A 13304-nucleotide genomic window follows, 5' to 3' on the forward strand; every position below is an offset into this window, starting at 1 on the left:
ATCAGGTAAACATAAATTCTGTTTTTTTTCCATATAAAGATTAAAACTTTTGATTTGGGTTGTGGATTTATTTTTCAGCCGAATTGGATGTCTTTATTTTTATCCCTCCCTCTCTAGTGACTCTTGCGTGGAAGTTCCACATCTTGGGTATCTGCTATCCCATACGTCACTAGCTCATGGACTCTTGCCAATTACATGAAAGAAAACATAATTTATGTAAGAACTTACCTGATAAATTAATTTCTTTCATATTGGCAAGAGTCCATGAGGCCCACCCTTTTTTGTGGTGGTTATGATTTTTTTGTATAAAGCACAATTATTCCAATTCCTTGTTTGATGATTTCGCTCCTTTCTTATCACCCCACTTCTTGGCTATTCGTTAAACTGAATTGTGGGTGTGGTAGGGGGTGTATTTATAGGCATTTTGAGGTTTGGGAAACTTTGCCCCTCCTGGTAGGAATGTATATCCCATACGTCACTAGCTCATGGACTCTTGCCAATATGAAAGAAATGAATTTATCAGGTAAGTTCTTACATAAATTATGTTTTTCACCTTAATCTTAAATTGACTCTTACCCCATTAACTCCTGTCCAGTTTTCCCTCAATGGTCAGTTTTGTGTGCTGCCCAGCAGTGAAACAGTTAATAAGAGAACCATACCTTGCAGTCTGCATTGTGCAGTGCTTGCTAATTGCAGGCTGCGGTTACCTAATTAACTGTTTCACTGCTGAGCCACACACAAAACTGTCCTTAGACGAACACTGCTCCTGTCCCCCATTGTTTGCTCATTATTTTCTCACCATTGTCATATTTTTTTACATTGCTACTCCACAGATATTCAGATCCCATACAAAGCAGAATTCTTGATCCTAAACTGGGATGTAGAGGAGATGCTACCACCAGAGGCACAACTTGATTTTCAGGGTCCTCTCCGAGATGTATGGGGACTTCAGCGACTGACAGTCATTAATATAACATCAGCCCTTGATAAGGGGGGTAGAGTTCCACTCCCAATACCAGGAATGAAAGAGGGGTATGTTCAGAAAATCATATACCAAATACCCAGTTTTGTTTCACTGGTTGCATTCCTAAAAATGGTTTAACAATGCCCCACTGACATTCATGGTTCTTGCACAACTCTGTTCATATCCCCCGCTCTAACAAAACGTTCCCTTACACCAAACTGTAAGCCACTGTTTGCCCTATAGCACCAATGGTTCTTACATTGTTGTCCTCTCATAATCCCCAAACAAAGGCCTAGATTTGGAGTTCGGCGGTAAAAGGGCTGTTAACGCTCCGCGGGCTTTTTTCTGGCCGCACCATAAATTTAACTCTGGTATCGAGAGTTAAAACAAATGCTGCGTTAGGCTCCAAAAAAGGAGCGTAGAGCATTTTTACCGCAAATGCAACTCTCGATACCAGAGTTGCTTACGGACGCGGCCGGCCTCAAAAACGTGCTCGTGCACGATTCTCCCATAGGAAACAATGGGACTGTTTGAGCTGAAAAAAAACCTAACACCTGCAAAAAAGCAGCGTTCAGCTCCTAACGCAGCCCCATTGTTTCCTATGGGGAAACACTTCCTACGTCTGCACCTAACACCCTAACATGTACCCCGAGTCTAAACACCCCTACCCTTACACTTATTAACCCCTAATCTGCCGCCCCCGCTATTGCTGACCCCTGCATTACACTTTTAACCCCTAATCTGCCGCTCCGTAAAACGCCGCCACCTACGTTATCCCTATGTACCCCTAATCTGCTGCCCTAACATCGCCGACCCCTATGTTATATTTATTAACCCCTAATCTGCCCCCCACAACGTCGCCGACACCTACCTACACTTATTAACCCCTAATCTGCCGAGCGGACCTGAGCGCTACTATAATAAAGTTATTAACCCCTAATCCGCCTCACTAACCCTATCATAAATAGTATTAACCCCTAATCTGCCCTCCCTAACATCGCCGACACCTACCTTCAATTATTAACCCCTAAACTTCCGAGCGGAGCTCACCGCTATTCTAATAAATGGATTAACCCCTAAAGCTAAGTCTAACCCTAACACTAACACCCCCCTAAGTTAAATATAATTTTTATCTAACGAAATAAATTAACTCTTATTAAATAACTTATTCCTATTTAAAGCTAAATACTTACCTGTAAAATAAATCCTAATATTGCTACAATATAAATTATAATTATATTATAGCTATTTTAGGATTAATATTTATTTTACAGGCAACTTTGTAATTATTTTAACCAGGTACAATAGCTATTAAATAGTTAAGAACTATTTAATAGTTACCTAGTTAAAATAATAACAAATTTACCTGTAAAATAAATCCTAACCTAAGTTATAATTAAACCTAACACTACCCTATCAATAAAATAATTAAATAAACTACCTACAATTACCTACAATTAACCTAACACTACACTATCAATAAATTAATTAAACACAATTGCTACAAATAAATACAATTAAATAAACTAGCTAAAGTACAAAAAATAAAAAAGAACTAAGTTACAGAAAATAAAAAAATATTTACAAACATAAGAAAAATATTACAACAATTTTAAACTAATTACACCTACTCTAAGCCCCCTAATAAAATAACAAAGCCCCCCAAAATAAAAAATTCCCTACCCTATTCTAAATTAAAAAAGTTACAAGCTCTTTTACCTTACCAGCCCTGAACAGGGCCCTTTGCGGGGCATGCCCCAAGAATTTCAGCTCTTTTGCCTGTAAAAAAAAACATACAATACCCCCCCCCCAACATTACAACCCACCACCCACATACCCCTAATCTAACCCAAACCCCCCTTAAATAAACCTAACACTAATCCCCTGAAGATCTTCCTACCTTGTCTTCACCATCCAGGTATCACCGATCCGTCCTGGCTCCAAGATCTTCATCCAACCCAAGCGGGGGTTGGCGATCCATAATCCGGTGCTCCAAAGTCTTCCTCCTATCCGGCAAGAAGAGGACATCCGGACTGGCAAACATCTTCTCCAAGCGGCATCTTCGATCTTCTTCCATCCGGTGCGGAGCGGGTCCATCTTGAAGCAGGCGACGCGGATCCATCCTCTTCTTCCGATGTCTCCCGACTAATGACGGTTCCTTTAAGGGACGTCATCCAAGATGGCGTCCCTCGAATTCCGATTGGCTGATAGGATTCTATCAGCCAATCGGAATTAAGGTAGGAATTTTCTGATTGGCTGATGGAATCAGCCAATCAGAATCAAGTTCAATCCGATTGGCCGATCCCATCAGCCAATCAGATTGAGCTCGCATTCTATTGGCTGATCGGAACAGCCAATAGAATGCGAGCTCAATCTGATTGGCTGATTGGATCAGCCAATCGGATTGAACTTGATTCTGATTGGCTGATTCCATCAGCCAATCAGAAAATTCCTACCTTAATTCCGATTGGCTGATAGAATCCTATCAGCCAATCGGAATTCGAGGGATGCCATCTTGGATGACGTCCCTTAAAGGAACCGTCATTAGTCGGGAGACATCGGAAGAAGAGGATGGATCCGCGTCGCCTGCTTCAAGATGGACCCGCTCCGCACCGGATGGAAGAAGATCGAAGATGCCGCTTGGAGAAGATGTTTGCCGGTCCGGATGTCCTCTTCTTGCCGGATAGGAGGAAGACTTTGGAGCACCGGATTATGGATCGCCAACCCCCGCTTGGGTTGGATGAAGATCTTGGAGCCAGGACGGATCGGTGATACCTGGATGGTGAAGACAAGGTAGGAAGATCTTCAGGGGATTAGTGTTAGGTTTATTTAAGGGGGGTTTGGTTTAGATTAGGGGTATGTGGGTGGTGGGTTGTAATGTTGGGGGGGGGGTATTGTATGTTTTTTTTTACAGGCAAAAGAGCTGAAATTCTTGGGGCATGCCCCGCAAAGGGCCCTGTTCAGGGCTGGTAAGGTAAAAGAGCTTGTAACTTTTTTAATTTAGAATAGGGTAGGGAATTTTTTATTTTGGGGGGCTTTGTTATTTTATTAGGGGGCTTAGAGTAGGTGTAATTAGTTTAAAATTGTTGTAATATTTTTCTTATGTTTGTAAATATTTTTTTATTTTCTGTAACTTAGTTCTTTTTTATTTTTTGTACTTTAGCTAGTTTATTTAATTGTATTTATTTGTAGCAATTGTGTTTAATTAATTTATTGATAGTGTAGTGTTAGGTTAATTGTAGGTAATTGTAGGTAGTTTATTTAATTATTTTATTGATAGGGTAGTGTTAGGTTTAATTATAACTTAGGTTAGGATTTATTTTACAGGTAAATTTGTTATTATTTTAACTAGGTAACTATTAAATAGTTCTTAACTATTTAATAGCTATTGTACCTGGTTAAAATAATTACAAAGTTGCCTGTAAAATAAATATTAATCCTAAAATAGCTATAATATAATTATAATTTATATTGTAGCTATATTAGGATTTATTTTACAGGTAAGTATTTAGCTTTAAATAGGAATAAGTTATTTAATAAGAGTTAATTTATTTCGTTAGATAAAAATTATATTTAACTTAGGGGGGTGTTAGTGTTAGGGTTAGACTTAGCTTTAGGGGTTAATCCATTTATTAGAATAGCGGTGAGCTCCGATCGGAAGTTTAGGGGTTAATAATTGAAGGTAGGTGTCGGCGATGTTAGGGAGGGCAGATTAGGGGTTAATACTATTTATGATAGGGTTAGTGAGGCGGATTAGGGGTTAATAACTTTATTATAGTAGCGCTCAGGTCCGCTCGGCAGATTAGGGGTTAATAAGTGTAGGCAGGTGTCGGCGACGTTGAGGGGGGCAGATTAGGGGTTAATAAATATAATATAGGGGTCGGCGATGTTAGGGGCAGCAGATTAGGGGTACATAGGGATAACGTAGGTGGCGGCGATTTGCGGTCGGAAGATTAGGGGTTAATTATTGTAAGTAGCTGGCGGCGACGTTGTGGGGGGCAGGTTAGGGGTGAATAAATATAATACAGGGGTCGGCGGGGTTAGGGGCAGCAGATTAGGGGTACATAAATATAACGTAGGTGGCGGTCGGCAGATTAGGGGTTAAAAATTTTAATCGAGTGGCGGCGGTGTGGGGGGACCTCGGTTTAGGGGTACATAGGTAGTTTATGGGTGTTAGTGTACTTTAGGGTACAGTAGTTAAGAGCTTTATAAACCGGCGTTAGCCAGAAAGCTCTTAACTCCTGCTATTTTCAGGCGGCTGGAATTTTGTCGTTAGAGCTCTAACGCTCACTTCAGAAACGACTCTAAATACCAGCGTTAGAAAGATCCCATTGAAAATATAGGCTACGCAAATGGCGTAGGGGGATCTGCGGTATGGAAAAGTCGCGGCTGTAAAGTGAGCGTTAGACCCTTTAATCACTGACTCCAAATACCAGCGGGCGGCCAAAACCAGCGTTAGGAGCCTCTAACGCTGGTTTTGACGGCTACCGCCGAACTCCAAATCTAGGCCATAGAATATTCCACTCATTCTAATCTTACTTTTACTGTTACTATAGTCTCTGTTATTTCTTTCACAATCTTTGTGGCAGTACATGATGCAGAAGATCATTTATTACTGTTGTGTTATAATTAATTCACTACTTAGAAAATGGCATAAACTTCAGCAAAATTAATCAGAGAAACACCTTCTTCTTCTCAGTTCCCTATCCAGTTTTTTTTAAGTTGAACTGCTTTCCTCAGAGCTCTGCTTCTTTTCTTTTTCTACTGGGGAGATCCATTTCAAGTTGAACACATACCTCTGATTCCATTTTGTCCCTTCTATGTGAATTACACTAGCCCTATAGAACCTCATTATCTATGTGCAACAAAATCAGGTTGTATCCGGCACCCAGCTGCCCACTGATGAGTATCTTGCTCTTCAACTTAAGGATCTTCAGATATGCCATGTCTGGAAGCCAATCAATCACCAATTTTCTCAAACTGGCAAGGAATGTTTAACAGGCTCCCATTATCTAAAGGTCACGATTCTTCGAGATTCTGTAAGGGTGTTTGTTAGGGGCATGTAATTGAATAAAACTGCGTGTCACAATGGGCCATGCAGTGTTTTGAAATTCTCTATATTATAGAAACTTAAGTAATATTACATGAGGCCTTGCCATGTTTTTTGAGTAGATTGTGATATTCGTTATTGTATGGTTTATAGAGAATTTATGTAACTTGTGTAGAGTCATAGATTCTTTCATAAACTTCTAATAATATACGACTAGATTACGAGTTTTGCATTATGAGGGGTGCGGTGTTAACTTGCACGTTATTCTCACCGCTCACTTACCTACAGCTCTGGTATTACAGGTTTTCAGAAACCTGGCGTTAAAAGGCAAGAAGTGAGCGTAGAGCAAAATTGTGCTCCATACTGCACTCCAATACCAGCGCTACTTAAGTCAGTGGTGAGCTGGTTGTACGTGCTTGTGCACGATTTCCCCATAGACATCAATGGGGAGAGCCGACTGAGAAAAAGTCTAACACCTGCAATAAAGCAGCGTAAACCTCAGTTATGCAGCCCCATTGATTCCTATGGGGAAAGAAAATGTATGTTTACACCTAACACCCTAACATGAACCCCGAGTCTAAACACCCCTAATCTTACACTTATTAACCTCTAATCTGCCGCACCCGACATCTACAATATACTTATTAACCCCTAATCTGCCGCTCCGGACATCGTCGCCACTATAATAAACATATTAACCCCTAAACCGCCACACTCCCGCATCACAAACATTAGTTTGGGGTTGTCATGTTCCTTGTTCAGAGGAGAATTGCCTGGTATTTCGGGGCTGGACTGACCTTACTTGGCGGGATCAGACTGATATACTTCAGGAAAGTTTTCTTCTGTGAAAGTACACTGGTCTAAAAGAGGCTGCTTCCGGGTGGTAAATCGCCATAGAACAAGCCACTGAGCTGTTGTTCGTTCCTGGTAGAGTGCTTCTCTCTTTGTATGCAAATTATTATGACCCTGGGGAAGTCTCCCTATGGGTGATGGGGGAAACCAGACGTGGACTCCTTGCCCAGTGTGCTTAGAGTAATGTGGCTGCACCTCACTGACGAGACCCATAGGAGGCCAAAACGATCGTCTGGGGTTGTCATGTTCCTTGTTCAGAGGAGAATCGCCTGGTATTTCGGGGCTGGACTGACCTTACTTGGCAGGATCAGACTGATATACTTCAGGAAAGTTTTCTTCTGTGAAAAGTACACTGGTCTAAAAGAGGCTGCTTCCGGGTGGTAAATCGCCATAGAACAAGCCCCTGAGCTGTTGTTCGTTCCTGGTAGAGCGCTTCTCTCTTTGTATGCAAATTATTATGACCCTGGGGAAGTCTCCCTATGGGTGATGGGGGAAACCAGACGTGGACTCCTTGCCCAGTGTGCTTAGAGGAATGTGGCTGCACCTCACTGACGAGGCCCATAGGAGGCCGAAACGATCGTCTGGGGTTGTCATGTTCCTTGTTCAGAGGAGAATTGCCTGGTATTTCGGGGCTGGACTGACCTTACTTGGCGGGATCAGACTGATATACTTCAGGAAAGTTTTCTTCTGTGAAAAGTACACTGGTCTAAAAGAGGCTGCTTCCGGGTGGTAAATCGCCATAGAACAAGCCACTGAGCTGTTGTTCGTTCCTGGTAGAGCGCTTCTCTCTTTGTATGCAAATTATTATGACCCTGGGGAAGTCTCCCTATGGGTGATGGGGGAAACCAGACGTGGACTCCTTGCCCAGTGTGCTTAGAGGAATGTGGCTGCACCTCACTGACGAGGCCCATAGGAGGCCGAAACGATCGTCTGGGGTTGTCATGTTCCTTGTTCAGAGGAGAATTGCCTGGTATTTCGGGGCTGGACTGACCTTACTTGGCGGGATCAGACTGATATATTTCAGGAAAGTTTTCTTCTGTGAAAAGTACACTGGTCTAAAAGAGGCTGCTTCCGGGTGGTAAATCGCCATAGAACAAGCCACTGAGCTGTTGTTCGTTCCTGGTAGAGCGCTTCTCTCTTTGTATGTAAATATTATTAACCCCTAATCTGCTGCCCATAACATTGCCACCACCTACCTACATTTATTAACCCCTAATCTGCCGCTCCCAACGTCGCCACCACTATACTTATTTTAATTTATTAACCCCTAAAACTAAGCCTAACATCCCCTAACTTAAATATAATTCAAATAAATCTAAATAAAACCTACTATTATTAACTAAATAATTCCTATTTAAAATTAAATAACTCAAGCTACAATATAACTAATAGTTACATTGTATCTAGCTTAGGGTTTATTTTTATTTTACAGGCAAGTTTGTTTTTATTTTAACTAGGTAGAATAGTTACTAAATAGTTATTAACTATTTAATAACTACCTAGCTAAAATAAATACAAATTTACCTGTAAAATAAAACCTAACCTAACACCTAACACTACACTACAATTAAATAAATTACCTAAATTAAATACAATTAACTAAATTAAATACAATTACCTAAATTACAAAAAAAATATACTAAATTACACAAAATAAAAAAACAAATTTCAAGATATTTAAACTAATTACACCTAATCTTATATCAAAATAATCAAAATAATAAAGCCCCCCCCCCAAAATAAAAAAAACCCCTAGCCTAAACTAAACTACCAATGGCCCTTAAAAGGGGGCCTTTTGCTGGGCATTGCCCCACTGAAATCAGCTCTTTTACCTGTAAAAAAAATACAAACAACCCCCCAACAGTAAAACCCACCACCCACACAACCAACTCCCAAATAAACCCTAACTAAAAAAAACCTAAGCTCCCCATTGCCCTGAAAAGGGCATTTGGATGGGCATTGAGAAAAAACCCACCCAATACACCCTTTAAAAAAACCTAACACTAACCCCTGAAGATCCACTTACAGTTTTGAAGAGCCGACATCCATCCTCAATGAAGCCGGGAGAAGTCCTCAGCGAAGCGGCAAGAAGCCCTCAACGAAGCCAGGAGAAGTGGTCCTCCAGACGGGCAGAAGTCTTCATCTGGACGACATCTTAGATCTGGCGTCCCTTAGATTCCGATTGACTGATAGAATTTTATCAGCCAATCTGAATTAAGGTTGAAAAAATTCTCTTGGCTGATGCAATCAGCCAAAAGGATTGAGCTTCAATCCTATTGGCAGATCCAATCAGCCAATAGGATTGAGCTCGCATTCTATTGGCTGTTCCAATCAGCCAATAGAATGTGAGCTCAATCCTATTGGTTGATTGGATCAGCCAATAGGATTGAAGCTCAATCCTATTGGCTAATTGCATCAGCCAATAGGATTTTTTCAATCTTAATTCCAATTGGCTGTTAGAATTCTATCAGCCAATCGGAATCTAAGGGACGCCATCTTGGATGACGTCACTTAAAGGAACCTTCATTCGTCGGGTAGTCATTGGCAGAAGAGGATGCTCCGCGCTGGATGTCTTGAAGATGGACCTGCTCCACGCCGGGTGGATGAAGATAGAAGATGCCATCTGGATGAAGATTTTCGCCTGTCTGGAGGACCACTTCTCCCGGCTTGGATGAAGACTTCTCCCGGTTTCATTGAGGACTTCTTGCCGCTTTATTGAGGACTTCTCCCGGCTTCATTGAGGATAGATGTCGGCTCTTCAAAACTGTAAGTGGATTTTCAAGGGGTTAGTGTTAGGTTTTTTAAGGGTTTATTAGGTGGGTTTTATTTTTAGGTTAGGGCTTTGGGCTGTAATAGAGCTAAATGCCCTTTTAAGGGCAATGCCCATCCAAATGCCCTTTTCAGGGCAATGGGGAGCTTAGGTTTTTTTTAGTTAGGGTTGGTTGTGTGGGTGGTGGGTTTTACTGTTGGGGGTTTAAGTGTTGTTTGTATTTTTTTACAGGTAAAAGAGCTGATTTCTTTGGGGCAATGCCCAGCAAAAGGCCCTTTTAAGGGCCATTGGTAGTTTAGTTTAAGCTAGGGTTTTTTTTATTTTGGGGGGCTTTTTATTTTGATAGGGCTATTAGATTAGGTGTAGTTAGTTTAAATATCTTGTAATTTGTTTTTTATTTTGTGTAATTTAGTGGGGGGTTTTCTTGTAATTTAGGTAATTGTATTTAATTTAGTTAATTGTATTTAATTTAGGTAATTTATTTCATTGTAGTGTAAGGTTAGGTGTTAGTGTAACTTAGGTTAGGTTTTATTTTACAGGTAAATTTGTATTTATTTTAGCTAGGTAGTTATTAAATAGTTAATAACTATTTAGTAACTATTCTACCTAGTTAAAATAAATACAAACTTGCCTGTAAAAATAAAAATAAACCCTAAGCTAGATACACTGTAACTATTAGTTATATTGTAGTTAGTTTAGGGTTTATTTTACAGGTAAGTATTTAGTTTTAAATAGGAATTATTTAGTTATTAATAGTAGGTTTTATTTAGATTTATTTTAATTATATTTAAGTTAGGGGGTGTAAGGGTTAGGGTTAGACTTAGGTTTAGGGGTTAATAAATTTAATATAGTGGCGGCGACTTTGGGGGCGGCAGATTAGGGGTTAATAAATGTAGGTAGGTGGCGGCGAGGTTAGGAGCGTCAGATTAGGGGTCAATAATATTTAACTAGTGTTTGCGATGCGGGAGTGCGGCGGTTTAGGGGTTAATATGTTTATTATAGTGGCGGCGATGTCGGGAGCGGCAGATTAGGGGTTAATAATTTTATTATAGTGTTTGCGATGCGGGAGAGCCTTGGTTTAGGGGTTAATAGGTAGTTTATGGGTGTTAGTGTACTTTTTAGCAATTTAGTATGAGTTTTATGCTACAACTTTGTAGTGTAAAACTCATAAATACTGAATTTAGAATGCGTTACGAATCTTGTGGGATAGGCTGTACTGCTCACTTTTTGGCCTAAAAAAAAAAGCTTGTAATACCGGCGCAATGGAAGTCCCATTGAAAAAAGACTTTACGGAAATTGCGTAAGTTCATTTGCGGTACGGCCAAAAAAGTGTGCGGGACAGCTGTACCTACAAGACTCGTAATAGCCGCGGTAGTAAAAAATCAGCGTTATGAGCCTTAACGCTGCTTTTTTACTCATAACGCAAAACTCGTAATCTAGCCGATAGTGCTTTATTTTTACTTCAATCTCTATTACATCTAAGTCAGTCATTAAAGTGGAGTAATATTCACAAACAAATGTGCTCATCTTTACTCAAATTTTCCTTGGATTGTTTCAAGTGAAATTCGTATTATCATAGGCTCTCATTATTATTTCCACACTTCCTTCTAATCATGGGAATACTGGCAACTTTGTCCCAAGGGGAAAGTACATCCCAGTGGGCCCGGTGCAGCATGGCTGTCCACTTTAAAATATTACATTTGATATTTAAAAACAGGGTAAGTAAAACACAGGAAATCATTGTTTTTTTTAAAGTTTAATGAAATTTATTAGCAACCATAAATGTACAAATAGATACATATAGCAATATTTTACTTTTCATAATAAATTAAACACACATCCAGTGCAACAATCTTTAGGGCACCAGGAAATCCATCCCCTCTGCAAACCTCTAATAATCTTACTTCCTACATTGAGTAGACACACATTTAATAAATCAATTATGGTATTCTGTGATCTTCAAGCTAAATTGGTGGATATCATTAACAATAAACACAATTTTCACTGAACTTTGGGAAGTTCAAGGGACATAAAATCCAAATATTTTCTTTTATGATTCAGATAGAAAATACAATTTTAAACAGCATTCCAATTTACTTCTATTATCTAATTTGCTTAATTCTTTAAGTATCTTTTGTTGAAGAAATAGCAATGTACATGTGTGAGCCAATCACACGAGACATCTATGTGCAGCCATCGATCAGCTACTGAGTCTATTTAGATATGTTTTTCAACAATGGATATCAAGAGAATGAAACAAATTAGGTAATAGAAATAAATTGGAAAGTTGTTTAAACTTGCATGCTCTTTCTAAATCATGAAAGAAAAAATTTGGGTTTCATGTCCCTTTAAGATTATCATTTACACTCGCACATGCATACACATACATACACATATACACTCACACAAACATAATTATTCATACATATCCGGTATGAGCTACATATATATAAGTATTATACACATATACATAACTTATGCATATACTCTAGTCAGTAGCATGAGACAGTGCTTTAAATAGAAAGACCTATGCTAAACACACTGCACTACAATCTATCAAACTATCCAGTTACCTCTAACATCTGGGACCAAATAGACATCCAAGTCAGCCAAGAGTTGTTAGGCGCAATACCTTGTACTCCCTTTTTTTAAAAATGATTTCCAGACAGACACTACCCTGCGTTACCCAGTGTGCACTATACTTTTTTTCACAGCATTATGCTCAGGAAGGAATAAAACAAGAACTTGTGAGAGCACAAGGCATTCTTATTAATAATCTACAGCCAGGCAGTAAGCAGCGGTGCTGGTGAGCAGCAATGCTGCAATAATGTGAGCTCATGATTTGTTATACACCCACTGTGCCTGTACCAGCCCTGATATCACAACTCTTGGTGGCCTTGTTATTAGTTGCATTCTTGGATAAACCTGATTCAGGTTTATATCAGTAAAACAGTTATGCAGTTATTCAAAAAATCTTTGTTTATAAAAAAAAAAAAAAATACAATTTAATGTAAATGTATTGTGGTTCACAAAGTGGTCTTTGCAACACAAAATGAATATAGGTAAAATTGAGCAATTCATGGGCATAACATATTAAAGGGATACTTTGACACTGCAACATATAGGGCAAGACTACAAGTGTAGCCCTAAATTATCGGGTGCGTAATAATTAAAGGGAAATTAAACCACAATTTTTTCTTTCATGCTCCAGATAGAAAATACAATTTTAAACAACATTCCAATTTACTTCTATTATCTCATTTTCTTCATTTTTTAGATATCCTTTGTTGAAGAAATAGCAATGCACATAGGTGAGCCAATCACACAAGGCATCTATGTGCAGCCACCAATCAGCAGCTACTGAGCCTAGATATGCTTTTCAGAAAAGTATATCAAGAGAATAAAGCAAATTGGAATGTTGTTTAAAATTATATTTTCTATCTGAATCATGAAAGAAAAAATTGTGGTTTAATTTCCCTTTATAGTATATAGTATAAAAGGCCCAGCACTAGTACCCAGGCAAGTAGGTGCACGCTGTAGGGACCCTGCAATAGTCCCTTGTAGAATCCAAAGAAGCAGAAAAACAGCAGCACCTTGTAAATGCAAAAATTCTTCCTTTATTGGTTTAACATCATGGCAGACAAGAGATACAACGTTTCGGTCATACA

General features: G+C 39.3%; 1 protein-coding gene across 2 annotated transcripts in view; it reads left to right on the forward strand.

Annotated features, from left to right (window-relative positions):
• SGCA (sarcoglycan alpha) overlaps positions 1-13304 on the forward strand; it is a 190014-nt gene that overhangs the window by 137769 nt on the left and 38941 nt on the right. For both annotated transcript variants that reach the window (XM_053700092.1, XM_053700094.1), the window contains exon 5: positions 834-1032. In XM_053700092.1, coding sequence (XP_053556067.1) covers positions 834-1032 — 199 coding nt within the window. The remainder of the gene's footprint in view (positions 1-833; positions 1033-13304) is intronic.

The sequence above is a fragment of the Bombina bombina genome, chromosome 1, assembly GCF_027579735.1.
Source record: "Bombina bombina isolate aBomBom1 chromosome 1, aBomBom1.pri, whole genome shotgun sequence".
NCBI classification, from domain to species: domain Eukaryota; kingdom Metazoa; phylum Chordata; class Amphibia; order Anura; family Bombinatoridae; genus Bombina; species Bombina bombina.